The following is a 19100-nucleotide window of genomic DNA, read 5'->3' as shown; positions in this document are numbered from 1 at the left end:
AAAAACCATGTGGGTCATTTTCTCTGGCCAAAAGCAGTTCAGGTAGAAAACAGCTACAGGGTAACGACAAAAATCTCCCAAGTTTGGAAAGTAGGAAACATACTTTAAATAACACATGGGTTACACACCCTTTCACTTAATCCTAAGTATGCATAATGCAGATCCTCATTTTAGAAATGCAGGAACTGAGACTAAAAAGACACTGTAATTTGCTCAAATGTATGCAGAGAGCAGTGGTGGAGCCTGGCGATAGGAAACCAGGTTATAGAAATCTAGAGCCTGGGGCTTTCATGACGTCCTCCTTATGCGACATCTCACTGGAATCCAGAGGCTTCCCAGGTAGGTCCACAGCCTCCCTGGACGTGGTGCTTCACCTCTGAGAAAGAACAGCTACTGACAGACGGGAGACACTGTCCCAGCTCGCTCTGGTGACGCTGACCTTGGACCTGTCGTAGAGAGTCGCACTTCCCTCTTTCTCTTGCCTCCTCTGGGGTCTCCCACTTGGACTGAAGTGAGAGGTCTAGAGTAGCAGAGAGGGGTGTCTGAGGTTGATACTCCCAGACAGCTTTGAACTAGATCCCTAGGAAGACTTCCTTTCCTTTTAAAGATCGTTTTCCACACTGGCATACGCGGTAAGCAATCAAAGAAAGACAGAAGGAAAAGTTACTTCCAGATGGCTCCCCATCTTGCTGTAATGAAGATTAAATATAGAAAATACTCCAACAGATCATTAGGCAAACATGAGTATTAATATCATTCACATTACAAATGGGACAAAACGGAAATTCAGTCTACAGCTTGACTTCACTCTGAGGCTAGGACCTCAGAGCCAGAAGACAGACCACTAGAGCACCCTGATTCTGAGCAAGTTGGAGGCTCACAGTACCTGAGGTAAGAGGCGAAACCGAAATGTTTCTAGACTTCTCTCTAGAGATGGCTTCCTGCATTAGAACTGACCAAACTCTCTCCCTTTCATGGTGAGGGCCTGCTCAAATGGCTACTTAGCACTGTTATTCTACTTTCTCCATCTACCTACTTGTGTTGTTTCCTGTCAAGCGAGATTTTCAGCAAAACTCTAAGACATCCAGAGCTTATGGGGTACCCCTTGTCCCTCAGCCTCTCTCCCCGTGCTCTCATGACAATGCTATCTGCCCCTTCTATAGGCTAACAAGTATACCTTCTCCTGACTAAATGCCCCAGGACTATGCTTCATGCGATGAGAAGGCTTGAAAATAAACAGAAAAATCTGATGGTGGTCCAGATCCTAGAAAGCCACCCAAAGTGCTCAGAACTCACCAAGCAGCCCTGGGGAGGAGGGAAAGGCAGAGAAGGAGGAAGAGAGTGCTAAGTTGGGCTAGAGGCCTGGATGGTGGGAATTTTCCCTCCATCCTTTGGCTTCATTTCTTCCACTGCAGAAGCCATACTTGCCCAAGGTGAGGGTGTTGGCTGGCTGGGTTTATAGGGCTCATAGTGCCCAGCTTAGGGCTTAGGTCTTCCCCAGCCCCATCCCACTGCTTGTTCCCCATACCATTAAGGCTCAGTCCTCAGAATGCCCGTTTGCCCATCAGTAAGTGACCCAAGTTCCAACATGAGTTTAAGATCGACAAGTCTGAGATTCAAGTACCCCGTTACCAATCAGCAGTGTGATTATATCCTCTCAATCAACACAGAAGGGTCATGGCAATCACTTCCTGATAGGAGGCCAAGGGTATCCCTGGGCAGGCCCCACACGGGAACTCAGCTCAGGGACCTTCCACAGATGACCAGTTGTGCCTACAGGCTGGACAGATGGTGTGGGGCCCCTGGGGTCAGTGACGGGCCAATGCCTTCAATGAAGTTGTTCCACTGGTCATAGTCCTCTTTCAGGTCTGAATGGGGAAAAAAAACACAGAAAGGTTAGGTAAACTTGTAAAGGTAGATCAAAGAGTAGCTACCATGGATTTAGTGGGTCATCCCAGAGACAGGAGCATCTGGGATACTACAGTGACTGGTTATAGTGGTTGCGATGGTGGAAGCCATAATGATAACTACTGTTCTTTCAGCGCTTTTTTACACGTGCTTCTTAAACAACTTGCTTAACCCATAACAACTCAGTAACGACAATAATAACAGAAGGGAGCATTGACTGAAGGGCAATTCATTCCAGGAACTTTGCTAAACATGCATTGTTTCATTTAATTTTCATAATATCACTATGTGTCAAGTACTGCATACATGCTAAGTTGCTTCAGTCATGTCCAACTCTTTGTGACCCCATGGACTGTAGCCTATAGGCTCCTCTGCCCATGGGATTCTCCAGGCAAGAATACTAGAGTGAGCTGCCATGCCCTCCTCCAGGGCATCTTCCCAACCCAGGAAAGGAACTTGCGTCTCTTAAGTCTCCTGCATTGTAGGCAGGTCCTTTACCACTAGCGCCACCTGGGGAGCCCTGTGTCTTGACCCAATTTTACAGCTGAGGAAACAGGCTCAGCAAAGCCACCAGATTCATCCTATGTCAATAAAACTGGTTAAGTGGCAGAGACAGAATTCAAACCCGGGTGAGAACAGGTGAGAAAGGGGAAAAACCACTTGCAGCCTCATGGATATTGTTGAGCAAGAGACCCTCCACAAGCCAGCCAGTGAATATGAAGCCATGGCCACCTCAGCGAAGGGCAGAAAGAACAGGACAGGAACATCGTGAAGCAGCATAAAGTAGGTATGACTCCAGAGAGGGCCCTGGGACCATAGGCAGACGGAGCTAATGACACAGTGAGAACAGTCAGGCAGGGCCCAAGGCCCAGGCTGAGGGAGCAGGACACAGCTGAGCAGGCAAATGGTGTTTCTGTTCAAAACAAACAAAAACCTGGGACATGGGCAGCAACCACTCTCCTTCATCTTCAGATCCCCAAGGCCCTGCCAAGGCCCTGGCAGGGAATAGGTCCTCGATGAACAGTGCGCCATATCATCACTTAACAAAATGCAGAGCACACTGCTGTGTGCCACAGTTTGTTCCTGATGCCAGAAATACAGCCACAGACAAATAGAAACCCTCATCCTCACAGAGTTCACATTCTAGGAGGCAGAGACAACAATAAACAAAAGAACCTACATAGGATATGAAAAGGTGAGCGGTGCTGTGGCAAAAAAGCGAGCCAGACAGAGGCAGTGCTGGTGGCCGGGGACCAGGGCTGAGGGGAGGAAGGGATGGTACAATGTTTTTAAAGAGGGTTGTCAACGTAAGCCTCCCTGGGAAGGTGAGATATGAGCGAAAAAGTGAAGGAGGTGAGAGTGAGCCACGAGATTACACAGGAAGAACATTCGAAGCAGCAGGAACAGCAGGGTAAAGGCCTGAAGCGGGACTGTGCCTGGGACGTGGAGGCTTGTGGAGCGAGAGGGAAGCAGGCCCGGGGAAGAGCCGCAGGAGGGACACTGGGCATTGACTTTGCCTCTCAGAGAAATAGGAGCCACTGTAGGATCCTGAGCAGTGGAGTGACAAGATATGGCTTCCTTTCTAAAAGGGGGCTTTCCTGGTGGCTCAGCTGGTAAAGAATCCGCCTATAACACGGGAGACCTGGGTTGGTTCCCTGGGTGGGGAAGATCTCCTGGAGAAGGAAATGGCTACCCACTCCAGTGTTCTGGCCTGGAGAATTCCATGGCCTGTATAGTCCAGGGATTGCAAAGTGTTGGACACGACCAAGCGACTTTCGCTTTCTTTCTAAAAGGATCACTCTGAAAGCTTGATAAAGAAAGGAGTGTGGAGACTTCCCTGGTGGTCTAGTGCTTAAGAATCTTCCTTCCAGGCTTCCTTGGTGGCTCAGCGGTAAAGAATCCGCCTGCCAAGGTAGGAGGCATGGGTTTGATCCCTGATCTAGGAAAATCCCACATGCCGTGGAGCAACTAAGCCTGGGCACCACAACTACTGAGCCTGTGCTCCAAGAGCCCACGTACCGCAACTGCTGAAACCTGAGAGCCCTAGACTCCGGGCTCTGCAACAAGAGAAGCCACCGCAAAGAGAAGCCCATACAGTGCAACTAGAGAGTAGCCTGCATAGCAAAGACCCAGCAGAGTCAAAAATAAATTGTAAACATTTTTTAAAATGTGTAGGACTTCCCTGGTGGTACAGTGAACAAGAATCCACCTGGCAAGGCAGGGGCATGGGTTCGATCCCTGGTCCAGGAAGATTCTACATGCCTCAGAACCACTAAGCCCGTGCATGCACCGCAGCTACTGAGGCCGTGCTCTAGAGCCTGCAACCACTGGGCTTGCAGGCCACAACTCCCAAAGCCCATGCACCTAGAGACCATGCTCTGCAGCGAGAGAAGCCACCACCACGAGAAGCCCGAGTACTGCATGCACCTAGGGCCCATGCTCTGCAGCGAGAGAAGCCACCACCACGAGAAGCCCAAGAACTGCATGCACCTAGGGCCCATGCTCTGCAGTGAGAGAAGCCACCGCCATGAGAAGCCCGAGAACTGCAACCAGAGGAGCCCCTGCTCACTGAACTAGAGAAAGCCTGCACACAGCAATGAAGACCAAGGTCAGCCCAGAATAAAATACATGATTTTTTTCAGGTGCAAAATCTCAAAGCACAAAATACAAAATATTATTAGAGGGGGAAAAAAAATTCCCACATTCCAATGCAGAGGACATGGGTTCGATTCCTGGTTAGGAACCAGGATCCCACAAACCATGGGGCAACTAAGCCAGAGCACCATAGCTTGGAGGCCCATGCACTGCAGTGAAGACCCCACATACCACAGCTAAGACCCGATGCAGCCAAATAAATAAATAAGTTTAAAAAAGAAAGAAAGGACTGTGTGGGGACACAGGGGTGGCAATAGGAAGTGGGTAGCCTATCCCTTCTCCACCGGATCTTCCCGACCCAGGAATCAAACTGGGGTCTCCTGCATTGCAGGTGGATTTTTTACCAGCTGAGCTAACAGGGAAGCCCTTAAAAAAGAAAGGACTGTGTGGGGAGGCAGGGGAGGCAATAGGGAGACCGGTTAGGAAACTCTTAAGTGACAGACAAGTTGGACAGGATGGTAGCTGTGGGGGTGGTGACAAATGATGACTTTCTATTTGTATTCTGAAGGTAGGGCCAATAGGATTTTCTGAGGGACTAGATGGGAGGTGTAAGAGAAGAGGCAAGAATGGGACTTTGGCTTGAGTAACTCGAAGGAAGGAGTTACTATTAACTGAGAAAGGAAAGACTGCAGTTGAAAGCTGTTATTATGTGTGATTCCCCTTAGAGGGCCAAGTAGAGATGTTGAATTAATAAATCTGATGCTCATGGGCAAGACTGAACTGGAGACAAACTGGAGAGTTTTCAGCATGGAGATGGCATTTAAAGCCAGAAGACCAGACAGCATTGGGGGATACAGGTAGAGAAGAGGTCCCAGCACTGAGCCTGGAGGCAGCAAGGCAGACGGAGGAGGAGCAGACACTGAGGTGGGAGAAAATTTGCAGTGAGGCGTCCTGGAAGTAAAGACAGGGCTTCACAGAAGAGGGCCTCATCAACTCTCCTAGAAGCTGCTGAGAGTTCCAGTGACATGAGGCACGAGAGGTGGCCGCTGGATTTAGTACTGTGAAGGTTTCACAGAGGAGTGGGATGCAAAAGCCTGAGAGAGAAAGTGAAGAGAAGGATCAGAGAAAGTGAAGACACTCTCGTGAGGAGTTCTGCTATCATGAGGGTCAGGGAAACAGGGTGGTAACTGGGGGCCAAAGTGTGGGGTCAAGACAGAATTTTTAAAAGAGAAATTTCAGCATGAAATGAGCCCGCAGACAGGGAAAAATTGATGATCTAATGTAAAGAGAAAGAAAATTGTTGACAACAGCTCTCTTGAGCAGACCAGAGGGTGAAATCCAGTGCACAAGTGGAGGGGTTGGCCTAGTAAGACGACTGAGTAGGAATCTCTAGGAACCAGATGGAAGGCTGAGTCTCTGCAAGAAGGTAGGGAGATGCGGTATTGGGATTCGAAGATGGACTGATGGCTTCCATTTTCTGAGTGAAGTGGAAGACAGAGTTAATCAGCTGAGAGACCAGATAGGGGAGGAAGGTAACAGAGGTTTCAAGGGAAAGACGAAGGTGTGAAATTGTCTTCTAGGAGCGAGGCAGGGAGGATAAGCAGGTGGAAACAGGAGCTGCATGACACATCAAATCTTGTTAACAGAAGGTAACACAACCCCTGTGTCAGCAGAACGCTGCTCTCAGAGGTAATTTTTAGGATCAAAGGTAATTTTAAGTTTTCTATTTTATTTTTTTAATTTAAGCTTAATCGCTTCACAATTTTGCATTGGTTTCTGCTGTACAACAACGTGAATCGGCTCTAAGTATACACATATTCCCTCCCTCTTGAGACTTCCTCCCACCCACCACCCCTCTGGTTTATCACAGAGCACTGAGCTGAGCTCCCAGGATCAGAGAGATTTTTTAGGAATGGTGAGAGGTTCAGCTGAGCCACTTACAACCTATTTTAGTTTCCCACACGACACGTACTGGATGGCCATCATAACAGCAGTGGCCTTTCAGAGAAAGGCGTTTCTCTCTTTGCAAAGCTAAGTACCCCAAGCTGAGAGCCTTCGCCTTTTTCCACCGTCTTACCTCTTATCAAGTGGATACTGCAAGAGCCTCCTACCTGGGCTTTTTCCCTCTCAACCTGTCCCATCTCGCCTATCCTCCATGATGTAGTCAGACTACAAACACAAGTCTAATGATGACAATCCCCTGCTTATCCAAGAAAGGCATTCACAGTCCATGGAATAAAATTCAAACTTATTTCAGGCATACATGGGTTTCTGGATCTGGCTTCTGCCCACTTCTCTACCTTTATTTTCCAACAATTCCACTATCCTGAATGCCAGATACATGAAACACAGCTTCGCAAAACTGACCAGGCCCACACCAGCCTTTGTGCCTTCTGTCTAGAAGACTCTCGCCTGCTGAGCCTTCCTCATCTCTGACATTAAAGACAAGTATCATTTTGTCTAGACAGGCTCCTCTTCTGGCTGTCCTTTCCCTCCCGTCAGGGTTAGGATCTGTCTTCTGGGTCTCCTGAAGACTGAGAGTATCCTGGGAGCCACTGGCAAAACAGTGCAGCCATGAAGCACCGGGGCTTTCCAATCAGACAGTCTAGCGGGCATTCTGGCTTTGTTGTTGCTTAGTCGCTAAGTCGTGTCCGACTCTTTTGCGACCCCATGGCCCAGCCTCCTCTGTCCATGGGATTTTCCAGGCAAGAATCCTTAAGTGGGTTGCCATTTCTTTCTCCAGGGGAATCTTCCTGGCCCAGGGATCAAACCCACACCCCCTGAATTGGCAAGCAGATTCTTTACCGCTGAGCCACCTGGAAAGTCCCAATTCTTGCTTTCTACTTACTAACCAGATAACCTTGACAAATTACTTAAATTCTCTAAGCTTTATTATCCTCATCTGTAAAACGAAGTTAATAACACAAGCACTCATTGGAAAGGGCCATCTTCAGGATTATACATGCTGAAGTAACTAAAGTAGTTTAGCAGAAGGACTGGCATCAAGCCTGTCCTCAACAATCTTCCTCAGTCTAAGACTCTCCTAATCATCAGATGGTCTCCAGTAATGAGTATCTTAGTTCAGAGGACATGGCTACTCAATGGAATCCAATCATGCCATGGAGAGGGCCCCTGTCATCTTTAATTTTTTTTTTTTTTAATTTTTATTGGTCTCATCATGAGTCACATGGGATCTGTTTCCAGACCAGAGATTGAAACCATGCCCCCTGCACTGGAAGCACAGCATCTTAAGCTCTGGACCACCAGGGAAATCCCGCCTCTGTCATCTTTAGCTCTTCCCTAATGATACAGTTTTCAGTCTGTCTGCCCTCTGATGGAGAAAGATCATTTCCAGTAGTCATGTATGGATGTGAGAATTGGACTATAAAGAAAGCTGAGTGCCAAAGAATTGATGCTTTTGAATTGTGGTGTTGGAGAAGACTCTTGAGAGTCCCTTGGACTGCAAGGAGATCCAACCAGTCCATCCTAAAGGAGATCAGTCCTGGGTGTTCACTGGAAGGACTGATGTTGAAGCTGAAACTTCAATACTTTGGCCACCTGATGAGAAGAGCTGACTCATTTGAAAAGACCCTGATGCTGAGAAAAATTGAAGGCAGGAGGAAAAGGGGACTACAGACGATGAGATGGTTAGATGGCATCACTGACCCAATGGACATGAGTTTGGGTAAACTCCAGGAGTTGGTGATGGACACAGAGGCCTAGTGTGCTGTAGTCCATGGGGTCCCAAAGAGTCAGACACGACTGAGTGACTGAACTGAACTGAACTGAATGATACGGTGCCTAAGAGGAAACAGGGAAAGTGAGTAGCAGACCATGTAGTCAGGGCCCATTAAAGTCTTGAGACAGATCCATTATTCTCTTGCCAGGTGATAAGAATGATGCTCTAAGGTCTCTGCTGCTGCTGCTAAGTTGCTTCAGTAGTGTCCGACTCTGTGCGACCCCATAGAAAGCAGCTCACCAGGCTCCCCTGTCCCTGGGATTCTCCAGGCAAGAACACTGGAGTGGGTTGCCATTTCCTTCTCCAATGCATGAAAGTAAAAAGTGAAAGTGAAGTCGCTCAGTCGTGTCCAACTCTTAGCGACCCCATGGCCTGCAGCCCACCAGGCTCCTCCGTCCATGGGATTTTCCAGGCAAGAGTACTGGAGTGGGTGCCATTGCCATCTCTACTAACCCTAAAGGCTCTAAACTCATGCTAGTATAATGGCTCACGATGAGCAAGATGAAACAAACAGGCAGAAACACTGAAACACAAATTTAGATTTAAAAAGTCAGTACATTCAAAACAGGACAGATTCAGAGACTTCCCTGGTGGTCCAGTGGCTCAGACTCCACACTCCCAAAGCAGGGGGCCTGGGTTCGATCCTTGGTCGGGGAACTAGATACCACATGCTGCAACTAAGAGTTCGCATGCTGCAACTAAGGTTCAGCCAAAGAAAGAAATAACAAAATAAGATAGAGGCATTTTTAAAGGAAACTCAATCCAAATCCAATTTTTTTAGCATTTGGTGGAAAGGTTAATACACTCAGGCGATCCAGCTGGAAGTCTAGCGTCCAGAACACAGAGGCAACAGTCCCACGGTACCAGGCACTGGCCAGACCATACCTGGCATGTTGTATTCAAGTCAGGGCAGCACACATTCAAAGGCACACCAATGAACAGCCCACTCAAAGGGGGAAATTTCACAGGGAACGGATGGAGGCACCAGGAACATTTCGCTTAATGAACAGAGAGGACACCAGAGGTGACTTCAAATATCTAAAGAGCTGTCATGTGCAAGGGGTCTGAGGCTTCTCAGGGTGATACCCAGGGCAAGTGGGGTGGATTTACAAAGACTCAGGTCTTGGTCTTAGGTTAGAGTTAGGTCAAGCCTTAGTATCCCAGGCCAGCATGGCTCCCTTCTGAAGGACGCTGCCCTCTGCACAGCACCTGCTGAGGGGTCAGCCTGGCACAGTAAGGTAGCCTCCTCCATTCTGACTGGATCAAAAAGAGACATCTGATCGAAAGAGCTCCGGGCCCAGGCTGGGCAGGGGCCTACAGTATGTTTTGGCGGGTAAAGATGGGCTGGTACCACCAAGCTGTCTCTCTTGGGAATCTGGTCTAAGAAATTTCTGAAAATGTGGTGGTGACCAGCAGGAGCTGAAGACGAAAGGGATACCATGAGGGAGAGAACAAGATGCAAGTGGTTCAAGCCGACCAAAGTGATGAGGAAGTAGAAACTACAAATAAGTAGATGTTATCAGCAAGAGGAAAAGCACAGCGGAAAGTACAGAGGCAACTGGAGTAAAGAGAAACAGAAATACCATGGGAGGAAGAGACAGAGAGACTGAGCCCAAGAGACAGAAGTCAGTCCTACAAGCTACCTCCGTTCCTATAAATTTTCCCTTCCCATCTGGCCAGCGGTACTCTCATAAACAAACTCCCCTTTTTCCTCAAGGTAAATTAGTGAATCTCTAGTCCTTGTAACCAAAAAGCAGCTAACTAGAATATCAGTTCTTCAAACTATTAAAAGTCTCTAGGGACGGAGCAGGCTGACCCTTGAAGCAGTGTACTCCCCAGCTGCCCCATAAGCTCCAGTTCTCTGCTTACCAAGATGCTTCTGCAGGAAGGCCAACATGGCCCGCACCACGGTCTCCTGACCTTCATAGGGGTCCAAGCTTCCACGGGTGTGACTGGAGAAGAATTTACTAATCCAGTTACCAGCCACGAAAACAAAGTCGGTTAGACTCCGATGAACAGAACCACTAGAGGAAAAGAAAAATGAATATCTAGTAGGGGTCTAGAAGCCAAGGCACACAAATATTTAAGCACCCACAATGTGCAAGGTGCTTTACATGCATTATCTCACTTAATTCTCACAACAATCTAGTAAGGGAAGAATTTTCCTCTTTGAAACAACCAAAGGAGAGAAATGGTCTACCCAACTTCACACAGTTAGTAAGAGACAGAGCTAAGGTTTGAAAGCAGGTGAGCCTGGCTGCAAAGCTGCCTCAACTCTGAGACCACAAGGCCTGGCTGTGCAGGGAGAAGGCAGAGTCAGCTGGAGAGGGGTCAGGGCAAGGAGGTGAGGCCTGGAGGCCCTGCCACTCCCATGTTATTATGAACTATCACCCCTTGGCTCTTACCCCATGACTTCTGAACATTCACAAAACATATCAGCTCTTTCTTTAGCTCAGAACTGCACCACAAAGCAAACCAGAAAAAAAATAATAACTTGCCTTTAAATAATCAGGAAAGTTAGGGCAAGTGCTTATAAAAGAGGGTTTCTGGACTACAATTTGTCATTTGACATCAAATGCACTTAATTTGAAGGTGAAATTCTCACAAGGTTCATTTTGAGCTAAATTACTCAGAACTAATTTACTAGTCAATTCAATGAGGGAAGGAAGATCTAAATGCCAAACTCTGTTTGATATGCTGAAGAAAAGCTGACTTTAAAATGTATTATTTAAGGCACATGGGAAAGTATAAAGAAAAATATAATGGATACTTTGAGTATCCAGCACTCAGTTTAAGAAATAATACGTTGCCAAGAGTTAAATCTACAGTCCCTGCATACCTTTTTCCAACTGCTCTCACCCCCGCTTCCCTCTAGAGGTCACAATTATCCTGAATCTCAATGACTTGGGGAAACTCTCCAGCAGTTTTCTGCTGCCATGAAATCAAAATGAAAGGGGAGAGGCTGGCCCCATGGAAGACAGCATGGGCCAGTGTGGGCAAGGGAAGAAGCCATGGTTTACTGAGCAGGCCTCTAGCAGTCCGGCCCTCGGATCTGACATTTCAACCACCTGAATGAGTACAGAGGTCCATGACACGTAGTTACTTGTTGTTTTGCTGATTCGGGCTCCTTGAAGCACATGTGTTATTTGGCTCAAGTACAGGGCAGGATCAAGTCGGAGATTTATCAGTGAGACTTTAGCCCTTCAACTGTAGCTGTAGGCCACTTCTTAGGTAAAGTTCATTTCTTAAAGTCACTCAAAATCTTCTGTCTGTGAAAAACGGCTCCTAAAATCAAACCATCTGATGGTGCTAATGATGGACGTGAAAAGAATGTGGTTTTTCTAAGGCAGAAAATAGATGGTTTATGGAAGATACCTGAATTTAGGTTTTCACGAAGGTCTCTAAAAATCTGTCTTGTGAATGTCACAGGTCTGCTATCTCCCCACTCTCCAAAAGACTCAATAAAATTCCCAAAGGAGATTAGAGATTCCTGGAGTCCACCCAGACCCACACCTCTTCCTCTGCAATGCACAATCCCACGATTTCCTTTTCCAGAAAGCAAAAGGTAAATCCTGCCATAAAGTCATACCGACTAGTGAAGAAATCACTGCAGGTAGAGCTAAGTGGAGAAGGACAGATATGAAATTTGAAAGGCATGAAGATTCTGAGATACAGGAGGTATTTAGACATTCTATCCATGGGTAGAACTTCCAGATAATTTAGAGGGAGCCACACAGCTGAGAAGAAAATGGAGCAGACCCTGGAGATTAGGCATGACCTTGGGGCTTACTCACAGGACAGTTATGATCCTGGATTGGTGGTGCTGGTCACAAATCTTCTTCATCAAGTTGACAGTCTCCACTGTCTGGAACTTCTCAGCATTGATAAAGAAGATAGGGCCTCGGGCCGTGGGGTAGAAGTCATGCTCCAGAGGAAACATCCAAGCGTCCAAAGCCACAGCACACCTGGAACAAGACCAGACACGTGGGACTGCCATGGAGAAACCCAAGCAAGGACAGTTAGGGTAGTGAGGGGAGAGTGCAGTTCTCCCTTTAGTGAGGCAAAGGCTCAGAAAGCCAGGAAGGGGAACCAGGGCCCACATCCTTCGGTGAGGATCTTTTTTAGAGATCACTTTTCAGTTCAGTTCAGTAGCTCAGTCGTGTCTGATTCTTTGCGACCCCGTGGACTGCAGCACGCCAGGCTTCCCTGTCCATCACCAACTCCTGGGGCTTACTCAAACTCATGTCCATTGAGCCAGCGATGCCATCCAACCATCTCATCCTATGTCGTCCCCTTCTCCTCCGCCTTCAATCTTTCCCAGCATCAGGGTCTTTTCAAATGAGTCAGTTCTTCGAATCAGGTGGCCAAAGTATTGGAGTTTCAGCTTCAGCATCAGTCTTTCCAATGAATATTCAGGACTGATTTCCTTTAGGATGGCTTAGTTAGATCTCCTTGCTGTCCAAGGGATTCTCAAGAGTCTTCTCCAACACCACAGTTCAAAAGCATCAATTCTTCAGCACTCAGCTTTCTTTATAAGCCACCAAAAATCCTTCTAGATTTTTAAATTCTCTGAAACCAAGGATCTGATCTCCTTCTTCTCTTGGGTCTACTTTCAGGCAGCAGACTTGTGTCACACAGAATGACACTTCATTCATTACTCATTCATTCCACTCATCCGGTACCTACTCTGTGCTTAAGCCTTGTGTTGTGGATCCAGAGATTAATGACACAGTTCTGGGAGCTCTGGGAGCAGTGTAGACAGAACACATAAGGCAGCAAAATATAGCTTAGTGCCCTGATAATACAAGCTGCTAAGTCAGCCCAGAGCATACACGGTAGGGTGGTCAGGGAAAGCCGCCCTAGGGCCGCAACTCGAAGTCATGGCCAGTTTGTCAAGCAGCAATCTCTGTCACCAAGGGCAAAACTAAGGTCCTAAGGTTAGCATCCTACCCCCCCACCCCCGATCTCTTCCATCTCAATAAAGGACGATCATCTTCCCTTCAAATGATGGGCACACAAATGAAAAACCTCGATTCCTCTCTTTCCTTTTCTCGTACATCACTAAGTCTGGAAAATTCTAAAACCGATCCTGACTCCATCACTTCTCTCCAGCCCACTTCCTCCATCCTAATGCAAATCCCTCATCTCTCACCTTGACTCTAAAATCACCTCCCTCTAACCAGACTCCTTGTTTCCAGTCTTGTCCTACAGCCGACTCTTCACACGTATGCGTGCGTGCTAAGTTGATTCAGTTGTGTCAGACTCTTTGAGACCCCATGGACTGCAGCCTGCCAGGCTCCTCTGTCCATGGTATTCTCCAGGCAAGAATACTGGAGTGGGTTGCCATGCCCTCCTCCATAGGATCTTCCCAACTCAGGAATCGAACCTGCATCTCCTGCATAATAGGCTCTTTCTTTACTGCTGAACCACTAGAGAAACCCCCATTCTTCACAGAGTGGTTTTTAAATGTAAATAAGATTTTTCTATACTTAAAAATTTTCAGTGGTTTCCCATCACACTTAGAATAAAATCTAACTTCCTTACTCTGGCCAAAAGGCCCTGTGATCTGGCCGGTTTATCTCCCTAATCACATAGTTCCCCATCCTGCGCGACTCCCCCCATACGCCCCGCCCCTGTCCCCTCTATGCTCCTCCTACACTAACACAGCAAACTTCTTTCTACCTCAGGGCCTTTAGCTGTTCCTTCTGCCTAGACTGATCTTCTAGACCTTTACGTAGGTTGACTTCTTTTCCTTAAAGTCTCAGCTTTCGTCACTTTCTCAAGGAAGCCTCCGGAAAAGGCAATGGCACCCCACTCCAGTACTCTTGCCTGGAAAATCCCATGGATGGAGGAGCCTGGTAGGCTGCAGTCCACGGGGTCCCTAAGAGTCGGACACAACTGAGCAACTTCACTTTCACTTTTCACTTTCATGCATTGGAGGAGGAAATGGCAACCCACTCCAGTGTTCTTGCCTGGAGAATCCCAAGGATGGGGGAGCCTGGCAGGCTGCTGTCTATGGGGTCACACAGAGTCGGACACGACTGAAGCAACACAGCAGCAGCAGCAGCAGCAGCAGCAGCAAGGAAGCCTCCAGATACTCTAGCTTATCAGCCTGTTTCCTTCTCTTCCTTGCACTTGCCTGCTGGGGATCTGATTACTTGTTACTTTGTTTACCTTGCTTTCTTCTTCACCACTGAACCCCCACCTCCCAAAACAGTGCAGGGTACATAATACTTGCTGAATGGTCGCATGGCATGTGGAGCTAACAGCAGCATCACTGGGAAACTCACCTAAATTGTGTCTCCTTGGCCAAGGCCAGAATAGCTGTGGCCCCTCCAAATGAATGTCCCATTACAGCCACACGGCTCACGTCAATGCCGCCCTGAAGGAAGCCAAGTCAGAAAGGTAGGGGTGCTCTTTTAGTGACTCTTCGGGGCAAGAGGAAGAAACAGGGAGGCGATGACACAGAAGCACAATACAGTGGGCGAGCCCTCCAAAACCACGTTATTAAGCACCTCTTACCCACTGGAGAGCAGCCACTCAGGCCATCCATGGACTGAGCAGCCTCCTGTAGGCAGGAATTCTGAAAACCACGTCTTTTACCTTTATGTTTATAATCTTACCACCTGTAATATCTGGACCAGGTAGATACTCAAATATCTATTAATAAATGAATAAACTGAAGTTATGTGACCAGTCAGTAGAAGAACACATTAAGGATGAGAACTCTCAGGAATTCCCTGACAGTCCAGTGGTTAGGACTCAGCACTTTCACTGCAGGGGCCTGGGTTCAACCCCCAGTCAGGGACCTAAGATCTTGGAAGCCACAGAGCACAGCCAAGAAAAAAAGAATAAGAATTCTCTTCATCTAGATCCTTGCCTTACAACAGGAGGGATGATATTTGCACCAAATCAAGGGCAGAATGGGGTGCTCCTGCTGCCCCTCTACTTCGCTCTGAAGGAAGGACTGCTTGTACCGAAAGCATCTCAGGTTCTACTTCCTCTGATATCTGTCCTGACTTTTACCCAGCAGAGTGAGTTTGCTCACTCTAACAAGCTCTGCACTCATCTATTTCCGGTTGTCCCCAGAAGCCTTCAGGACATGGTTATATAAACAGCCACTGCAGCTGCCTGCTAAAGGGCTCAGGAAATCTCTCTAGGATTCACTGTCCAGCCTCTGCCCTGAACCTGTGCCTTCCTTTGCTCTCAGTAAAATCTAGCCCAAGATTTTGTATCTAAATTCTCCCCTTCATGGGACTTTCTTGGAGATCCAGTGGTTAAGACTTTGCCTTCCAGTGGTTAAGACTTTGCCTTCCAATGCCTGGGGTGCAGAATCCTGGTCGGGGAGCTAAGATTCCCACATGCTTCCAGGTCAGAAAACCAAAACATAAAACAGAAACAATGTTGTAACAAATTCAACAGAGACTTTGAAAGTGGTCCACATTAAAAAAAAATTTTTTTTTCTCCCCACTTTGCTAAATTCCTTCAGATTGGTCCAGGCCTCTTCAGCTTTTTTAATGGTAATATATTCACATAACTCTAAAATCAGGAGCATACAGAAGTCTTCCCCTTCCACACAGTTGCCCACTCCCTACCCAGACAGGTGAGTTTCTTGTGTCTTTGCAGAGCTTACTTATGGTATACAGGTAAACATGAATACATACGTTCTTGCTTTTACATAAGTGATACTGTACCTTACTTTTTTACACAAATATAACTACATCAAGAGCTTCCTTATCCTGTTTTACAGCCACATTTGATTTCACCATGCTACAGACCACTAGTGATCACCAAAACTGTTCTTCCTGCACACACAGCTAGACTCTATTTCCCAGCAGTTAGATGTGGCCTTGTGATTGATGTGAGTGGTAGTGGTTTTGTGATAGAATGTGAAAGTGATTATCTCCATTTCCAGTCCTGGATACTGTAAACACTCTTCCATACCAACCTCCACACCCTTTCCCATTCCTGGCTTAATGTATATGGTGAAGGTAGGTTTCATAAGTGGAAGAGAGTAGAGCAATTAGAGGAAGGTAGCCTGGTTCCCTGAGTCAGTCCTTGCACAGAAGCACCCATTTTAGACTTCATGTGGGAAAGAAATAAATCTCTCCTCGCTAAGCCACTGAGATTTGGGGCTTACATGTCATAGCAATTGCTTCCAAGTGGCTCAGTGGTAAAGAATCCGCCTGCCAGTGCAGGAGTTGTAGGAAACTCGGGTTTGATCTCTGGGACAGGAAGATTCCCTGGAGGTGGAAATGTCAACCCACTCCAGTATTCTTGCCTGAAAAAAATCTCATGGACAGAGGAGCCTGGCAGGATACAGTCCATGGGGTCGCAAAGACTTGGACACAACTGAGCGACTGGGCACGGACGTTACAGCAATTAGCATTATCCAAAATAATACATCCATTGTTCCATAATCTATTAAGCCAGTTGTGCTCACTTATGGGTGAACATTTAGGATACTATCAATCTGCTGTTACAACAAACAACACTGGGATGAGTAACCTTGTACATACGTCATGTCGCAAGTATGCAGGGATATGTAAAATCAATTCCCAGCACTGGAAATGGCTGGGTCCAACACAGCGTGCATCTGTGCTGTTGACAGCTATTGCCAAACTGCCCTGCAAGGGACAAGCTGCACTCACACCAGTAACAGAGCGGCGCTTATTTCCCCACAGCTTTGCCAACAGGGTAAGTCATCAATTTTTGGATCTTGCCCAATCTGACAGGTGAAAATTTACTTAGCTTTTTAAAAAAAACATTTATTTTATTTACTGGCTGCACCGGGTCTTAGTTGCAACATGCAGGACGTTCTAGTTGGGGCATGTGACTCTCAGTTGCGACACCTGGGATCTAGTTTCTGGACCAGGGATCGAATCTGGGCCCCTTGCATTGGGAGCACGGAGCCGCAGTCACTAAGCCATTAGGGAATCCCCTTCTTAGCTTTTTTTTTTTTTAATTCTCTATTTCCTCAAAAGGCTGCCTCTGGAACTAATCCAGCTATACGTAGCCTGCCATCCCCCGATGCCTGTTTCAGGCCCACAGGCCTGAACTGCAGTGCCTGGGGCCCGCTTCTCCAGTGGGAATTGACAACACATGCTGGGAAAGTTCTCTGGATTTCAGGTCCTGCCTGATGCTGATGCTTCTTCCTGGAAGACTTTACCAGAACCTTTAAAAGATATTGTCTAAAGAGACTCTGGGGCACAGAGGACAGGTTTTGGAGTCAAAAAGCCCCAGCATAAAGTTTGACTCTACCACTTACTTAGCTATGCAACCTGGGGCAGTTACTTGGACTATTGGATCCTTGGTTTCTTCCTATGTAAAGAGATAACAATGTGTATGTATGTATGAAAAGAGTTCTTATCATAGAAAGTACTCATAAAGGACTCACTGTTATTTTATATATATATACATACCATTTTATAAATTTACCATTCTCATTCATACAATGGAATGTTACATGGCTATTAAAAAAAAAAAATCACACCACAGGAAAATATTAACTGGCATAAAAAGACATTCATACTGTTTTGCTAAATGAAAAAAAGGCCACAAAATAGCTTATATTAAATAATAACATTATTGTTTTTTAAAATGCATTTTTAAAAGACCTAGAAGGACAAACATCAAAAAATTCTGTTTCGTTTTCTTTCATGCTTTTATGTGCTTTCTTGGTTCTCTAAATAAAGGCTGAGCTACTTTTCAGATTATGGGGAAAAGGATAGGATGGGGGAGGAAAATATACTTTTATAGGCACCAAATTTCATAGCGGGGACAGTTTCTCTCCTCCCAGGGGTTCTTAGGATTCCCTTAAAAGAAGGAACAAGCCCGCAGTAGACAACAGAGCTTGTCTGCAGCTCCACAGCCCTTCCTTTGTGAATGAACCATCTCTCCCTCATCCATGTGGCCCTGAGGGACTGTCAGTCCTGGTGCTCAGGTTCCCCTAATGCAGAAGTGGGTATATATCCTAGGCAGGCCAACCAGAATACCCTATCCCTCTGACACAGAGATTGGCTCAGAATGTGAATATGACCCAAATAGAGCCATGGCCTTTCCAGACATTGGAAGCTAAAAATTCTCTTTTCCTTTTAAATCTACAGCTGAGTTGAAATGCAGGTTCGGAATGCCAGCAACCACCCTTCTATGCCTGATGGAGAAAGTCTGGTGAGAATAAAGCCCATATACACAGAATGGAGCTGAGCCAGGAGAAGGGAGACAGTGCCAAGAGCTTTGATGACAATGCTGGAGACCCTGGCTCTAGCTACACTGGCCTAAAGCCAATCTGCCTCTGGTCTTCCTACTTATTTGAGCCAATAAATTATCTTTTGGTTGAAGCTAGTGAGTTAGGTTTCTGTTATTTGTAACCAAGAAAGTCTTGGTGAATAAAATATGTTCCCGGTCATACCAAGTGCTGCCATACCTTCAAGGTCATCAGATCCAATCCGCCAGGCAAGATGTTGAGAACGGTCTGCCCAGCAGTGACCTCTTGTAGGATCTTCAACACCCTCACACACTCGCTCACCCTCTGATGCACCTGCAACGGAGACAGTCCTGGTGGGAGTGGAATACCACGCAACCACCCAGTGGGAATCTCCGTCCCCCTCAGAGCCAAGGAAGAGTGCAGGGATGCTGTGCCCACCCCCATCTCAGCAAGCACTGTGGGCCCCACATCCTGAGAAAGCCTCAGCTCCCTCACAGCCACTCACGTCAGCCCCACCTCACAGCGCAATGGAGTCAACCCAGCTGTTCACTCTACCCACCTACCCATGGCAAACAGAGGTATAATATGGGTATACTGTGTGGCATATGAAAGCATCTTGAAAACAAAAGGACATAAAAGTGTTCCTATTAT

At 46.9% G+C, this 19100-nt stretch overlaps 1 protein-coding gene and 1 non-coding gene across 3 annotated transcripts in view; one reads left to right on the top strand and one right to left on the bottom strand.

Moving 5' to 3' along the window:
• Nucleotides 1–663: 663 nt before the first annotated feature.
• Nucleotides 664–19100, bottom strand: part of PAFAH2 (platelet activating factor acetylhydrolase 2) — a 35467-nt gene continuing 17030 nt past the window's right edge. For both annotated transcript variants that reach the window (XM_019980870.2, XM_019980879.2), the window contains 5 exons: nucleotides 18669–18782; nucleotides 14533–14624; nucleotides 12037–12207; nucleotides 10112–10266; nucleotides 664–1868 (listed from right to left, as the gene is read on the bottom strand). In XM_019980870.2, the coding sequence (XP_019836429.2) occupies nucleotides 1774–1868; nucleotides 10112–10266; nucleotides 12037–12207; nucleotides 14533–14624; nucleotides 18669–18782 (627 nt within the window). In that variant the 3' untranslated portion in view covers nucleotides 664–1773. The remainder of the gene's footprint in view (nucleotides 1869–10111; nucleotides 10267–12036; nucleotides 12208–14532; nucleotides 14625–18668; nucleotides 18783–19100) is intronic.
• Nucleotides 14980–15051, top strand: TRNAE-UUC (transfer RNA glutamic acid (anticodon UUC)). The gene has a single exon. It is a non-coding gene; the product is annotated as a tRNA-Glu (tRNA).

This window comes from Bos indicus, chromosome 2 (assembly GCF_029378745.1).
Source record: "Bos indicus isolate NIAB-ARS_2022 breed Sahiwal x Tharparkar chromosome 2, NIAB-ARS_B.indTharparkar_mat_pri_1.0, whole genome shotgun sequence".
NCBI lineage: Eukaryota > Metazoa > Chordata > Mammalia > Artiodactyla > Bovidae > Bos > Bos indicus.
Note: the sequence above shows the minus strand (reverse complement) of the source record. Positions and strands in the feature narration are given on the sequence as shown.